The sequence below is a fragment of the Artemia sp. Qi Xiang Cuo genome, chromosome 1 (assembly GCF_049724085.1).
Source record: "Artemia sp. Qi Xiang Cuo chromosome 1, ASM4972408v1, whole genome shotgun sequence".
NCBI lineage: Eukaryota > Metazoa > Arthropoda > Branchiopoda > Anostraca > Artemiidae > Artemia > Artemia sp. Qi Xiang Cuo.
This window is the reverse complement of record NC_142794.1, coordinates 55,962,056-55,976,531: the sequence shown is the minus strand read 5'-3', so window position 1 is coordinate 55,976,531 and position 14,476 is coordinate 55,962,056. Positions and strand designations below refer to the sequence as shown.

At 38.4% G+C, this 14,476-nt stretch overlaps 1 protein-coding gene across 1 annotated transcript in view; it reads right to left on the bottom strand.

Moving 5' to 3' along the window:
- BORCS6 (BLOC-1 related complex subunit 6) overlaps nt 1-14,476 on the bottom strand; it is a 150,198-nt gene that overhangs the window by 6,631 nt on the left and 129,091 nt on the right. Inside the window, exon 6 of the mRNA XM_089091057.1 lies at nt 9,058-9,134. Within this exon, the coding sequence (XP_088947183.1) occupies nt 9,058-9,134 (77 nt within the window). The remainder of the gene's footprint in view (nt 1-9,057; nt 9,135-14,476) is intronic.

Here is a 14,476-nt window from a genome sequence, read left to right as displayed (position 1 = left end):
TACCTCTCAAGATTTCGCTCTGATTTAAAGTTAAAGCATCACATGAAACACTGTAAACGTCATGGATACCAGGCTGTGGAGACGGTAAGCGGAGATAGAGCGATCTTACGTTTTAAAGATTTCCAAAACACGCTCCTGCAGAGCAATAAGATCGTTTTAGACTACAAATTAAAACTGACAGACGTGTGCGATTCGTCAAATCCAAATCATGTTAAAATACATCAAGCCATAGGGGCCACTTACGCTCATGTGCAACGAGATTTCAGTGATACCATAAAAGTGCTGGATTTAGTTGAGAATTTAAGTGATGATGAAGACTGCAGGCACTCGGCATTGGTCAGTCAAATCGAAAAAGCGAACGGTGCATTTTCGTGCCGTCATTACACAAACTATCCTCTGCTTCTATCACCAGATGACATAGTGGATATAAAAAATCGTAAACTGTGTTGGGTTTGTAAGGGAGAGTTTGATGAGGGTTTTCAGCAGGGAGGGAGAAGGAAGGTGATCGACCATGATGATTTGGGGCAGGAAAATACATCGGGAGGGAGTAAAGGTAGGGGGGTAGCACATCAGTCATGCAATTTAAACGTTAGACAACAATATTTCGTACCTGTTTTTATACACAATTCCAATTACGACTTAAAGTTTGTTCTACCGGCGTTGGCCCGCATTGCCAAGGGTGGAGTTGTAGATGACGCATGGATAGATGGTTCTTTTTCATATGATATCATACCCAAATCATTGGAGAAGCTACTGCTGCTAGAATTCATGTGGAAAACAGTTGACAAGGGTAACTCTAGAATCCGTTTTTTAGACTCTTTCAGCTTCTTCCCCAAATCTTTAAGTCAATTGATTCAGGTACAGAAAAGTGACAATTTTAATAGCTTACCCCTCCTCAAACAGCGCTTCCCCGATGATGAAATGTATGATCTATTAACGTGTAAGGGTATATATCCATATGATTATTACAACTCTGGCTCGAGGCTAGATGAGGTGTCACTACCGCCCATTGAAGCTTTTTACAATTCTCTTACTGAGAGTGAGTACACCACTAGCGACTACGAATTTGCTAAGAGGGTTTGGGCAGAGGGTGGATGTAAAAATGGGTGGGATTATTGTAAACTATACTTGGCCAGTGACGAACTCACTCTTCTGGACATTGTGTGCAAAAATACGGATAAAATCTATGGGGAATTTGGGTTGGATTTAGGGTATTATTTTTCCACTCCTCATCTGGTGATGGACTTGATACTTAAAGTCAGCAAAGAAGAAATAGGTCTGATTACCGGTGTGGATCAGCATCTGTTTGTAGAGAGATCAATGAGGGGCGGGTATGTTTTTCATGGGGACCGTAACATGAAAACTGATCCGCCGGACAGCACACCGATGAAAAGTTGGGCGCAGTTTTTTTGGATGTGAATTATCTTTACCCATCGGCAATGTGTCACTACTGTTTGCCGTGTGGCAATCATAAATGGCTTGACAATCCGTGTGCTTCGAATTTCCCCAACATTGCTAGTGTTGAGGAGAATGGTGCACAGGGTAGGTTTTTTGAAATTGACGGTGAAATACCCATGGAAATCCATGACTCGGTAAAAGACTTTGTTTTTCCGTGCATAAATAGACCGGTGGGTAGGGACTCTCTGAGCCCCTACAATTTATCATTAGTAGGGGATGGGAGTATGCACTGGGTACCTCCAAAACAAAAACTAATTGCCGACCTCAACCCGAAACAGAATATCATTGTTCATCACGTGCTATTGAAATGGATGGTGTCCAATGGTTTCAAAGTGACAAAGCTTCATAGAGCCCTCCAATCTGACCAAAAGCCTTACATAAAAACGTTCACTGATACCTATGTCAGTAAGCGTTCAAAGGCGAAAACGAAAGTTGAAAAAGAAGTCTATAAACTTATTTTGAACTCCGCTTTCGGTAAAATGTGCGAGAGCGTACGAAACAGAAGACGACGTGGCAATGTAACCAATCCCAAAGACTGTGCTCGAATTATTGCGGATCCAAACTTCAGATCGTTCACAATCATAGACTTTGATATGTTAACCCTACACCGTAAGAAAATAAAAATTGTTTTAAATAAAAATATTGCAGAGCGGAGTGCAATAACTGAAATATCCAAGAAACTCATGTTAACATTTTATTATAATGTATGCAAGGTACAGTGGCCGATTGAGGGACAAGTTCAAGTGTATTACGGGGACACTGATTCACTCCTGTTAAAAGTCAAAACTGAAAATCTATTGAATGATTTGGAAAATGGCGAGTACATTAGCTCACGAATGGACTACACTAATTGGGATGAATCCCGCTACCCAGAGCTAGTGAAACGCCAGGTCTTAAATGAATTTTCAATGTTAGTATCTGAAACGGGAAGTAATCTGATATTCAGGGGTGTTATACCTAGACAGAAGGTAAACAGTGTGGAAACGCACCACAAGGATATAAAACAAGTTTGTAAAGGGATGGATATAGACTTTGTAAAAAATAATTTCGATATGAGTGTGTATAGAAACTGCGTGGAACGTAGTTTAGTGCCAAGAGCGAAACTCATGGTGATTCGCCCTTTACAATTTAAAAACTACACAGTTAGAGTTGAGAAAAACGCCATGTCGGCCATATCAGACAAAGTCTATGTACTTGAGGATGGTGTGAAGGTACTACCACACGTGTATTATTTTATTACAGACCGAGTTGAATGTGTAGAGTACAGAAAACAACTCGGTCTAGAAAAATTAACCCAAATTCATTTAAAAAAAGTATAAATTGGGTGGGAGGGTTTTTTGGGTAATGGGGTGTTTTTTTAAATTCTTTTTTTTCTATATCACAAACAATTTTCAATGTGTGTGTGTTTGTGTGCAAGGCAGATCAATTTCCACTATTTAATGCCAGCCCCCGGCCCACCGCTTCCCAGCCCGCCGCAGCGGACCCCCCGGCTGCCGCAGCGGCCGCCCCCCGGGGGGGGGGGGGAGGGGGGGGGATACCATACCAAATGCTGTAAATAAAAGTGATATTATTTCAAGTGCTTTATTCTAATAAATGTTGTATTTTTCTATAAAAAAACAAAAAAAAAGTGTATTTATTTAAGTGTTTTTTCTAGTGCCTATGTAAATGTTGTATTTTTTTTATAAATAAATTTAAAAAGTGTATTTTTTTCATGTTTAATGTGCTTTCATGTTCAATGTAGTATTTTTTAAGTGTTTTTACTTTTTTATGTATAATAAAAGAAAATATGATTATTCGTCTTCTTCTTCTCATTATTCTTGAACGGAATAGTAGTAGGGAAATTATTTAGTCAGTAGACGGCTATAGTCTACAGTTAGTTTTCTGGGTGAACTGTTGAAGGGAACATGTATCAATTTAAAACACCATTCAGATCGTTTCTGTGTGGGCCGTCAATGTCAGGCAAAACAACACTCTTAACTAAAATAATTAAAAATTGTGATAAAATGTTTGTGGAAATCATTTTATCACAATGAATCTATTGAACAATTGTCCCAAGAAATGCTACAACTGTTCACTGTTCGCTCTCATCACGAACAGATTTCCGTTACTCTGGTTCTACACAATCTCTTTCATCAGAGCAAATGTATGCGAACACTTGCATTGAACTGCACCTACTATATCATCTATAGAGTTGTTCGTGATTCTAGCTCGCTAATAACTCTCAATAAATAGATATACCCCGGCGCCCCTAAATTTCTTCTCTCAGCATACAATCAGGCAACTAATAAACCCTACGGCTATATCCTATTGGATCTTAATCAAAATACACCCGAGGATCTGTGTGTGGTCACAGATATTTGTGACAATGAAATTACAATATATCTCCCCGTGAACACTAAAAAGACCTATTAGTTGCTATCATGACACTGAAGAAAATACATGAAAATAGACATTTATTTTCAGTTCTAAGCACTTCAAAACCCTCGCTTAGGATAGCCATACTCAAACATGGTATTGACAATGATTTCATTAATCTAATATCTGAACTTTGTGTAAATTTGACCGAGGGCAATGTTCAACTGCCAGAAGTAGTTAAGCAACAGGCAAAGCAACATCGTTCCGTTGTACGTACATTGAGCTCTAAAAAGAAAGGAAAGAATTTTAAAAAGAAACGACTTCTTCAGGCGGGCGGTAGCTTTTTCACACTTTTACTGCCAATAATTGCAGGACTTGTAAACAGTTTTCTCTTGAGAGAGAGAATGGAAAAACCCTATAAATTGACTCAAATAGAACTCGCCCTCTCACCCGTGGAACACTTTGAGAACAATCTGAATAATTTCTTGACAATGAGAATATTGAGGATGATAAAAACTGCTTCTACTTCAAGATGCACTTCGCTGAGTGGACAAACATAAGCCCTATCGGTCGAAGGCCACTGGTATTGATCACAAAAAAGAATCATCTCCTCAGGATTCTGCTGTTGCTGCTGGAACACAATTAAAGAAGGAGTAATTGGATTCTATTTTATTTAAATTTGTAATTATAATCCCCATAACTTATCTTTAAAAATTTAAACGACTCCTAACCTATCTCATGGAAAGTGGTCAAGATCATATTCAAGTCGATAGTAACGGGGAAGAGGTAGTGTTCCAGAACGAAAGCTCCAATCCGATCTCCTTATTAAACGACCGAGCTATCATCTGTGAGTGACGTTTATACTGTTACACCCATCCACACCACTTTAATCGTGCAATTAATTTTCCCAAAAGCCGTCTTGGCAATGGCTAAATTCTAAAAAAATTAAATTAGCATTCATCATCATCATCAACCACAACAACACCATTAAAATATTAACATGAAGAAGAAGAAGAAGATTTTAAATCAATCTTGGAAAATACTAGCACACCTAGTGGAAACTTGACAATGATGGGAAGGAAAAAGCGAAAACGTATCATGTCACCATCACCATCCACAACTAGTATACAAAAGGATAACGGACGTTACACTACGTGTTTACGTTCAAAATGGTTGAAGTTCTGAAAGGTGTTTATGAAAATATTGGTGAGGTGGGGAGTTTAAGTTCACCCACCACTCTTTCCAAAGTCACTGGTGTTCACACTAAAAGTGTGTTCACACTAAAAGTGCCGTTGGATCCTGGACTGAATCCCCCCATGATTTTAATTTTTTTGGTCTATCTAGCCTTGTGTGCAAAGTGAATGGTATTCCACTGTACACTCTATTATTTGACAAAAAATCCTATAGAATTCTTTACGAGTTGACTATGCAATCCATAGATCATGACTCTCAACTATTTAAAAATGGAATAAGCAATTCAATGTTTTCAAAAAATCATGGGGTAATTGTTTTGGACTTGTTGGAGCCTCATGATATGAGTATAGTACGAACAGGGAATGTATGCTTGGAGTTCATATTTTCCAAAGCTCTGACTGGGAGTATTACGGTACTTGCACTGGGTCAATTTGAAAACTATTGGGAGATCACATCCAACGGCAGTGTTCTACTAGACCTAGCACCATGATAACAAACCAAATAATCAACGTATTTAGTGTGGATCCATACAGGTCCCAGTACAAGTCCTATTGCATACCATCGGACTTCATTGAACAAATTCCAAGTGTTAACAATACCTTAATCATTGTTAATAACAGTCCATCGACTTTGAAGACTGGCCATTGGCTATGCATCCTTCAAACGGCGAAGAATATTTAATTTTTTGATCCTTTTGGCCTATTGTATAAATTCTACACGCCGTACATCAGCAACTTTATTCAAAGCAGTGGGAAAACCATTATTCAAAATCAACGAAGAGTACAGGATTTAACGACTAAGACATGTGGGTTTCATGCACTACTCTTTTTCATGTTCAAAAGTCGTGGCTACACCTATAAGCAGTTTCTTAACATCTATGTTGACATACCTGGATTGAACGACTTTCTTGTGGAAAATGTACTTACAAGCGTATTTAATATTGATTTTAGTGACCTACGAATAAAATTTTCAAAAAATGTATGTTAATTTGTTTATTACTAAATGATAAAAAATTTATATACATGATAAAACGACTTTTCTACTCTTTAGATTTCATCTTCTACTAGGTATAGGTATTTGTCGACAACAACTAGTGCAGGTAGATTATCTGAATTCATAGTATACTGATCCTGATGTACTGCAATGTCAGGGTCACATTTTCTACAGTAGAGTGTGACTTCACTCTTGTCATATCTCTTTGTATAGTCAATGATACTATTCTCATTCATTCTATAGAATTCACATGTTTCAATTTACTTATTTGAACCAATTTCACAAACAGTATCCTCAAGTGTCGAATCGCATTCCGTCACAGCCAAATAAAAATCAGTGGGCTTATAATTATAACACCCATTGTCTTCACAACGATGACGTAGAAACCATATTCTTTTGTTGTTCCAGCAGTTGAATCGCTGACCCGGCTCCTCCTCCCAGAACAATGTAAAACCACGACGATACCAATATCATAGCAATAAACAAAAATCAAGCTTAGGTTTCCTTCCAATTATAACGGGATATGTATTCTCCCACTGATTACATTTATCATAGTGACAATTGAAGCATAGGTGTCCTCTAGGATGAGAGTCACACACCTCTTCAAGTCAGGAATTACAACCTTTAATTTGTACAGCATATCCTCTATGCAATTTACACGGGTTGCATAGTCTACACCTTTCATCATACTCATCAATCATTGTACAATTCTCACATGATGACCAACTACCCAGTGTGTAAATACATAGCGGACACATATGGAACATTTTTTCATGTGTTGACACTCTCACTGCCACAATGAAACTGAGTTAGCAATAACAAAAAATTGTCTGAGATAGAGAGAGAGGAGTAAATCATCCTTGAACACCATCTTTCTCATGAAAAAAAGTCCTAAATTTCTACAATAATGTTTCAAACCATATCCATAACATCATTTTGCCATGTCGTGATGAAAATATCAATAAATTATGCAAATGAATTTGGACCACGATGTAGAAGCTTCATACAATAGTCTAATGATGGAGAATCAGTTTTCATTATATCGACAAGCATTCCCCAAGAAAATATCTTCCTTTGAATAGACAGATCTAGAAAATCGTCATCTGGAATCAAACGTTTTTCCATAAGCACTAGATTCCCCATAATTCGCTCTTTCTCAAGTCTATCCATTTTTAGAGTCCTAACACTCTCACAACACAGCTTCAGACTAACCAGAATTTTTTTTCTACTCTAAAAAATATATGCTAGTCTACTATAGAAAGAAAAATACCTTTGATTTAGAAAAAAATTTACTGAGCATACTCACAACAATAATTATCACTGCTGCATTTTGTTCTCATCAATATATTTCGATAGGACATCTAATGCTGCCCGAAGTTTATTTATATGGAGAATATTCACTTTTCCAGCAAAACATAGTTGCTCCTCCTGCTTAAATTTGCTTAATGATATCACGTATCTAGCATACATATCGTCCCATTAAAGGTATAGTCTACAGCCACCGGTTATTTCCACAGCCAGATTGGGTAATTGTTTATTATTACTTCTGCCGGCTAAGTCATTATTTTCCAACAATGTAAATGCGGCACTAATTTCTTTCTACTATTATCCTCTCAAGTAAACTATTCTATTTGAAGTAGGTTCCCGTACTAATATGAATTGCAGTGAAAATCATTTCTTTTATTCAAATCCCAATCACCAATCAAGTTATCGTATATTGAGCAACCATCGCTGTCTCTGATTGGCTCCTAAAAAATGTCTACGTCAAACGGTACATTCATTGTGCAATTCTTATCAATAACAAAAATCTTGCCAGCTTTTTAAAATGTCCACGTGTAAGTGTAGTGTCAAAGGCGTGGGTTTTCTTGTGAAATTCAATGTAAGTTTTCATGTAAGTTCAGTGGTGCCTATTATCATACTACTCACCCCCAGTAGAAAGTTGCTCCCAAGGAAACTCCCTGCCCCTCATCATGGAAAAATCCTCCAGACAATGCCAATCCCGCTGAAAACATCCCCTGGAACATCTTCACATGTTAAGTTTAGCCGTCCAAGTAAGACAAATATAAATAATTTCGTATACGAATTCTGGAAAATTCTCCCAGTGTAAGATTACACTAGGAAACCTTACCCCCGGATAATTCCCTCTTCACAGAAAATTCTCACCGCGGAAAAACCCCCAAGCATAAAATCTCTCCACCCTAAAAAAATATCTATCTACTTCCTAATAACAAATACTATACGTGAACAATGAGTAAATTTCGTAGCTTATAGCCTCTTCCCCAGGGGATGTGGCGGGTTATGATATCCACAAGGCATAGTTATTGGACCTTTCAACTATGCTGAACCATATGGTTACCTGTGTTTTTCCCCTCGGGAGAATTTCCTTGGGCTTATAACTTTTGATGGGTAGCATTAAAATTGATAAAGCTCTATATATTTTGAATCAGCCTAACAATACGATTCTTTTGATGTATCTATTGTTATAAAAACTATATTCTCTGGAGATTCAGTTACTATTGAGCCGCGTCGCTCCTTATTTAAAGTTCGTTAACACGAACGGTTTGATTGGTTTCTATTGACAAGGATCATTCCTTACTTACCAATCATTGGATATTTTGAAAAACAGGTTATGGTAGGTTACAGGATGGTTCTGTCCAGCTTAATGTATGCCTTCATTCAAATTTGCCTTCATAAGGCAAATTTCAAAGTATGCCTTATTGTTGTGTGTTTTTGGGCCTACTTCACAAAGACCTAATTCTGGATTTAGGCAGATATTACTATAGTGTTTTTATTTTGTTGAAGTTATTATGGTACATTTGCTCATAGGAAGAAACAAAAATCTTAGAATCCTACCATGGTGTTTCGGTTCCCTAAAGTCTTGAAAGAAAAGTAAAATCGCTTAACATTTTAAGGCTATGTAGTTTTTGGAAGACAAACTAAACCGAAAAAAGGCAAAAGGGGCTTTTGCCATTTTTTCTGGCAAAATAAGAACTGAGGACAAAGAAAGAAAAAAAATACTGAAAAGTAATTAGAGAAGGATAACAGAAGATTACTTACACTGACTCTGCATATTTGTAAATTGGAACCATTGCCTGATTTGCCTCTTCACATTTTGCAATAAGTTGATACATGTTCTGCAAAAATCATTAAGTACTGCATGCCCTTTAACGGATTCTGCATATAACGAATAAAATATATAAAATTAGTGCAAAAATACCGTATATTTTAGCACCAAGAAATTAGCGGTGAACTATAGTTAGAAGTTTCCATTTTTTTCTAATTTTCCAGACATCCCATTTCTGATGGAATCTTTTAAAGCTTACTGGTACAGATTATATCTTAATAATTGTAATACCAACTGTCAATTGAGGTAATTTTCCAGGAAAATGGAGCTGAGGTATACTTTTTTTTATAGTTTTGCATTTTTATTTGGCTATCTTGAAATTGTTTTTAATTTACCTTTTTTGTAAAGTGGTTATACAAAGTCTTGTATCATGAAGCTTAAGTTAAATGCGTAGGCCTATTTATTAGGAAGCACAGTTTTGTCTTTTACAACTAACTTTCTACAACTAGCCAAGTTGTCTGAATGCAAGTTTAAAGTAAAATTTTCAATATACATAATAGTAAGGGGTAAATATGCTATTTAATTACGAGCACAACCTAAAATCTGTGTACAAGTTAGAATACTTTCTGGTTCTAATTCCTAAGCCAAATTTCTAATCAATTTTTAACGCAAATTCTATTATCTATGTCATACCAACTTTTGCTAAACAAGCTAATATGTATTGGGAACACGTAAATGAAAGAGTCCCTTGTCCCTTTATTCAAAATGCTTAAAATATTTTAAGTTAAATTTAAAATCTTTTCGTCTAAAAGCTATTTTTGCGTGTGTTAACCGGTGTAATCACCAATCAACAATAAATATTGTTAGATATATTGGCTTTAGGAGTTTATTCAAGGTTATATTCAACTCTTGTTAGCTCAAGATTCTTGTATGATAAATTTGAAAAAAAATCTATGACAAGTAAGGAGTGAATTTAAAACTTAAGAAAAAAGCAGAAATTCGTTAATATAAAGTATAAACCGTAAAAAAAAAAACAGAATCTAGTATTAATAACAAAATGAGTCTGAAAACAAGCAACATTAACAGTCAACACACAGACACACAAAGAAAAAGCTGTCATTGAGAGAGGTAAATAGGTGCGGATCTTTACCATGTGCAGCGATAATCACTTTCTTGTAAATAAAAAAAAAATCTTGTACGAAATGATTAAGCTTTGACCTCTCTATCTCTTGCACAAGCAAAGGAACATTGTTTAGCAATCCTCATGTATTAACAGCCTTAACCACCACTGTCGTTTCCTTAGAGATCATAACCTGAAAAATCATATCCTGAAGAGATCATAACCTGTATCACAGCCTGAAAGCGTATAAAGACGACAGATTGACGAAACCCAATGGTTCTGTAAATTCCTGTAAAGGTAACGCACAGGCAATATATTCAAGGAATCAGACAAATATTTTCCGCTTTTCAGATTTTGAATTGCATCAAAGGAAAAGCTCATAGTGATACAACAAGAGGACAACAATGTCTGTGTCTTTCGTATCGAGATAAAAATGTCGATAACCCTTTTCAAACAGTCTAACATGTGCAGCAAAGTCAAAAGTCTGCAGCAATGCTTAAATTTTTGCAGAGCATCACCATTCTCATCCTTTCTTGAAAGCCTCTAGAGAGGTGGGGAGTTAAACCTGTATGAAGTACCTGAAATGAGTTTTCAAATTCATCATAGGCAGTGCAATAGCGCTGCCTAAGTAAAGAACGATGTTGGCACAATGTATTATTTATTTATTTTATTTTTATTTAGACCAGGGCACTTCGTATCGAAGGAGTTGTCGTAGAAACTTCGAAAAGGGCTCATTCGATTGGAAACTGGAGTGCCATGTGCTCTTTTTAATACTCGTACGTGATTGGAAGGCAACTAACAACCCTTCTACGCCTACAGTTTCTCCAAACACATCCAATCAAAATTTTGAGATAGTCATTTTGTTCAGCATAGTTGATTTCCAGATAGAAATTATGTTTTTGAAGAGGACACTCCTCCACAACCCTCAGGGCAAGGGTTGTAAGTTATGCCCTGGGGCGTATAAGATTTTTATGGAAAGCGTTGTCGCAGAAACTTCAAAAAGAGCTCATTCTATTGGATATTCAAAGGGCTAACTCCCTTTCCAATAGTCGAAAGCGATTGCAGGGCAACTAACCCCCCTCACACGCCTACCTTTTCCCCAAGTATATAGAACCAAATTTTTGAGATAGCCATTTTATTCAATGTGGTTTAAAGTTTTGAAAATTAGGTCTTTAAGGTTGACACCCCCCCCCCAAAGCTCTCAGGGAAAGGGTTAAAAGTTATGCCCTGGGGGCATATAAGGTTTTCATAGAAAGCGTTGTCGTAGAAACTTCAAAATGGCCTCATTCGATTGGAAATTGAAATGGCTAGTGCCCTTTTCATAGTCGAAAGTGATTGGAAGGCAACTAACACCCCTTCCACGCCCACCATTTCCCGAAGCACATCCAATCAAACTTTTGAGATAGCCATTTTGTTCAATGTAGTTGAAAGTTTTGGAAATTTTATCTTTGAGCAGGAAACACCCACCCCCACAGTCTTTAGGGCAAGGGTAATAAGTTATGCCCTGGGGGCATATAAGGTTTTTCTTCAAAGATTTTTCGTAGAAACTTCAAAAAGGGCTCATTCGATTGGAAAATCAAAGGGCTAGTGCTCTTTATAATAGTCGAACTACGTCAAACAATAGAGGCTTAACGCTACTTTCAGCGCCTGGAAAGCTCTTTGTTATGACCCTGTTGGATAGATGGACGAGTATCCTCAGAAGAAAGAGGATAGTCCAGCAGGCGGGGTTTATGCCCGGGAGATCCACTGTCGAACAAATCTTTACCATGCGCCAGTTAATTGAGAAGACAAAGGAATTCAGGAGGAAAGCATTTGTAGCCTTTTTAGACTTCAAGGCTGCGTTTGACTCGGTGGATCGCAACTCGCTCTGGCTGATACTTTGATCAACTAGTCAACCAGACAAATACTGCAAGTTGTTTGAAAAGCTTTACGAAGAGAGCGTGAGTTGCGTCTAAGTCAACGGCCAACGGAGCACGACATTCGGCATCAAAACCGGTGTACGCCAAGTGTGTGCCACCACCCCGGAACTGTTCAATTGCGTGATAGACCATGTCATGACACGAACAACAAATAACCTGCCCTTTGTTTTGCAGTTTGGAGATCGCATTCTGACGGACGCTGACTTCGCAGATGATCTTGGTCTTGTTGCTGACTCGATCGACCAGTTGACTGACGCTATGGAAGTCCTACAGGAAGAGGCAGCAAAAGTGAGGCTGAAAATAAACTTACTTAAAACGAAGATAATGGCAATTGAGCCCCAAAGCCCAGTCTCGCCCCCTGAGAACATAACTGTTTGCGGAGCTCCTGTCGAGGTTGTAAGAAACTTATCTTGGCTCCATGGTGTCTAATGACGACTCTATAGAGGAAGAGGTGTGCGGCCGAATTTCAAAAGCCTCGTCTATCGTCGGAAGGCTCAACAATCTCTGGAGAATGCCGCATATACCTAGGCGCACGAAGATGCGAATTTATAATGCATCCGTAAGCTCGGTCTTTCTCTATGCAGCCGAAACCTGGCCTCTCAAATCAACAATCCTCAGCACGATAGACGTCTGCCAGACGAAACAGCCCTGTCGGATTGAGGGACTCCGATGGAACGATTTTGTAAGCAACGCAAGGTTGCTCGCATTCCCCTCCCAAGTGCCGTTCTCCGTCCAAACAGCGCAGAGTACTCTCAGATGGTCCGGGCACCTCCTGCGTATGCCGATGACAACCTCAGCCTGAATAGTTCACGATTTTGACGCTAACACTCATAGCTGGTCTCGCCCGAGCGGCTGACTTCAGACAAGGTGGAAGGATAGCCTCAACAAATTCTTCGAGATGGCTAACATTGCTGTCAACGGGGCCCCACTAATAGCAGCAGACCAGTCAGCCTGGAGGAGCAGAGTTGCTACGATCTCTACGCCGCCCCCAACGCGGCAGGAGCCTTAAGTCAAGTTAAAAGTGATTGAAGAACAACTAAGCCCCCTCTCACGCCCACCATTTCCCCAAACACATCCAATAACAAATTTTGAGATATTCGTTTTGTTCAACGTAGTTGAAAGTTCTGGAAATTAGGTCTTTGAGGATGACACCCCCCCCCCCACAACCCTGAGGGCAAGGGTTGTAAGTTATGCCCTGGGGGCATATATGGTTTTTTATTGATATTTTAGTCGTAAAAACTTCGAAAGGGCTCATTTGATTGGAAATTGAAAGGACTAGTGCCTTTTTTTACAGTCGAAAGTGAATGGAGAGCAACTAACCCCCCTCTCAATCCCACCATTTCCCCAAACACATTCAGTCAAAATTTTGAGATAGCCATTTTGTTGTACGTAGTTGAAAGTTCTGGAAATTAGGTATTTGAGGATGACAAACCTCTGACAGCCCCCAGAGCAATGGTCGTAGACTATGCACTGAAGGCATATGAGGTTTTTATAGATAGTGTTGTCGTAGAAACTTAAGGAGGGGCTCACTGAATTGGAAATTGAGAGGGCTGGTGCCCTTTTTAATAGTCGAAAATGGTTGGAGGGTAACTAACCCTCCTCTCCCGCTCACTATTTCCCCAAACACATCCAGTAAAAATTTCCAGATAGCCATTTTGTCCAATGTAGTTGAAAGGTCTGGAAATTATGTCTTTGAGGATGACAACCCTCCTCCCATAGCCCTCAGAACAAGGGTCGTAAGTTATGCCTTTGGGTCATTTAATGTTGTTGTAGAAATTTTTGTCGTAGAAGCTTCAAAAAGGGCTCATTTGACTGGAAACTGAGAGGACTAGTACCTTTTTTTATTATTCGAAAGTGATCAGAGGGCAAATGTCTCCCTCCGCGCCTATTATTTCCTCAAACACCTCCAATAAAAATTTCGATATAGCCATTTTGTTACGCATATCAGAAAGGTCTGGAAATTATGTCTTTGAGGATAACGAATCCCCCAAGCCGTCAGCGCAAGGGTTGTAAGTTTTGCCCAGGGGACATATAGGAAATTTATATAAAGTGTGGTCATATAAACTTTAAAGGGGGCTCATTAGATTGGTAATCAGACGCTCTAGTGCCCTTTTTAAGAGTCAAAGTGACCAGAGGGTAGATACCCTTCCACCCTACACGAATGTCACATTATCCCGAAATATGTCTAACGGAAATTTCGAGATACTTATTCTATTCAAAACAGCTAAATATAACATAACAAGGCTTTTGTGGTTGAAACAAATCCCAGAGATTAGGGGCAAGGGTTGTAAGTTATGCCCAGGGGGTATTAAAGGTTTTAATGGAAGGGATGGTCGCGTAACTTCAGAAGAGGCTCAGTCTTTCTCCCTGAAA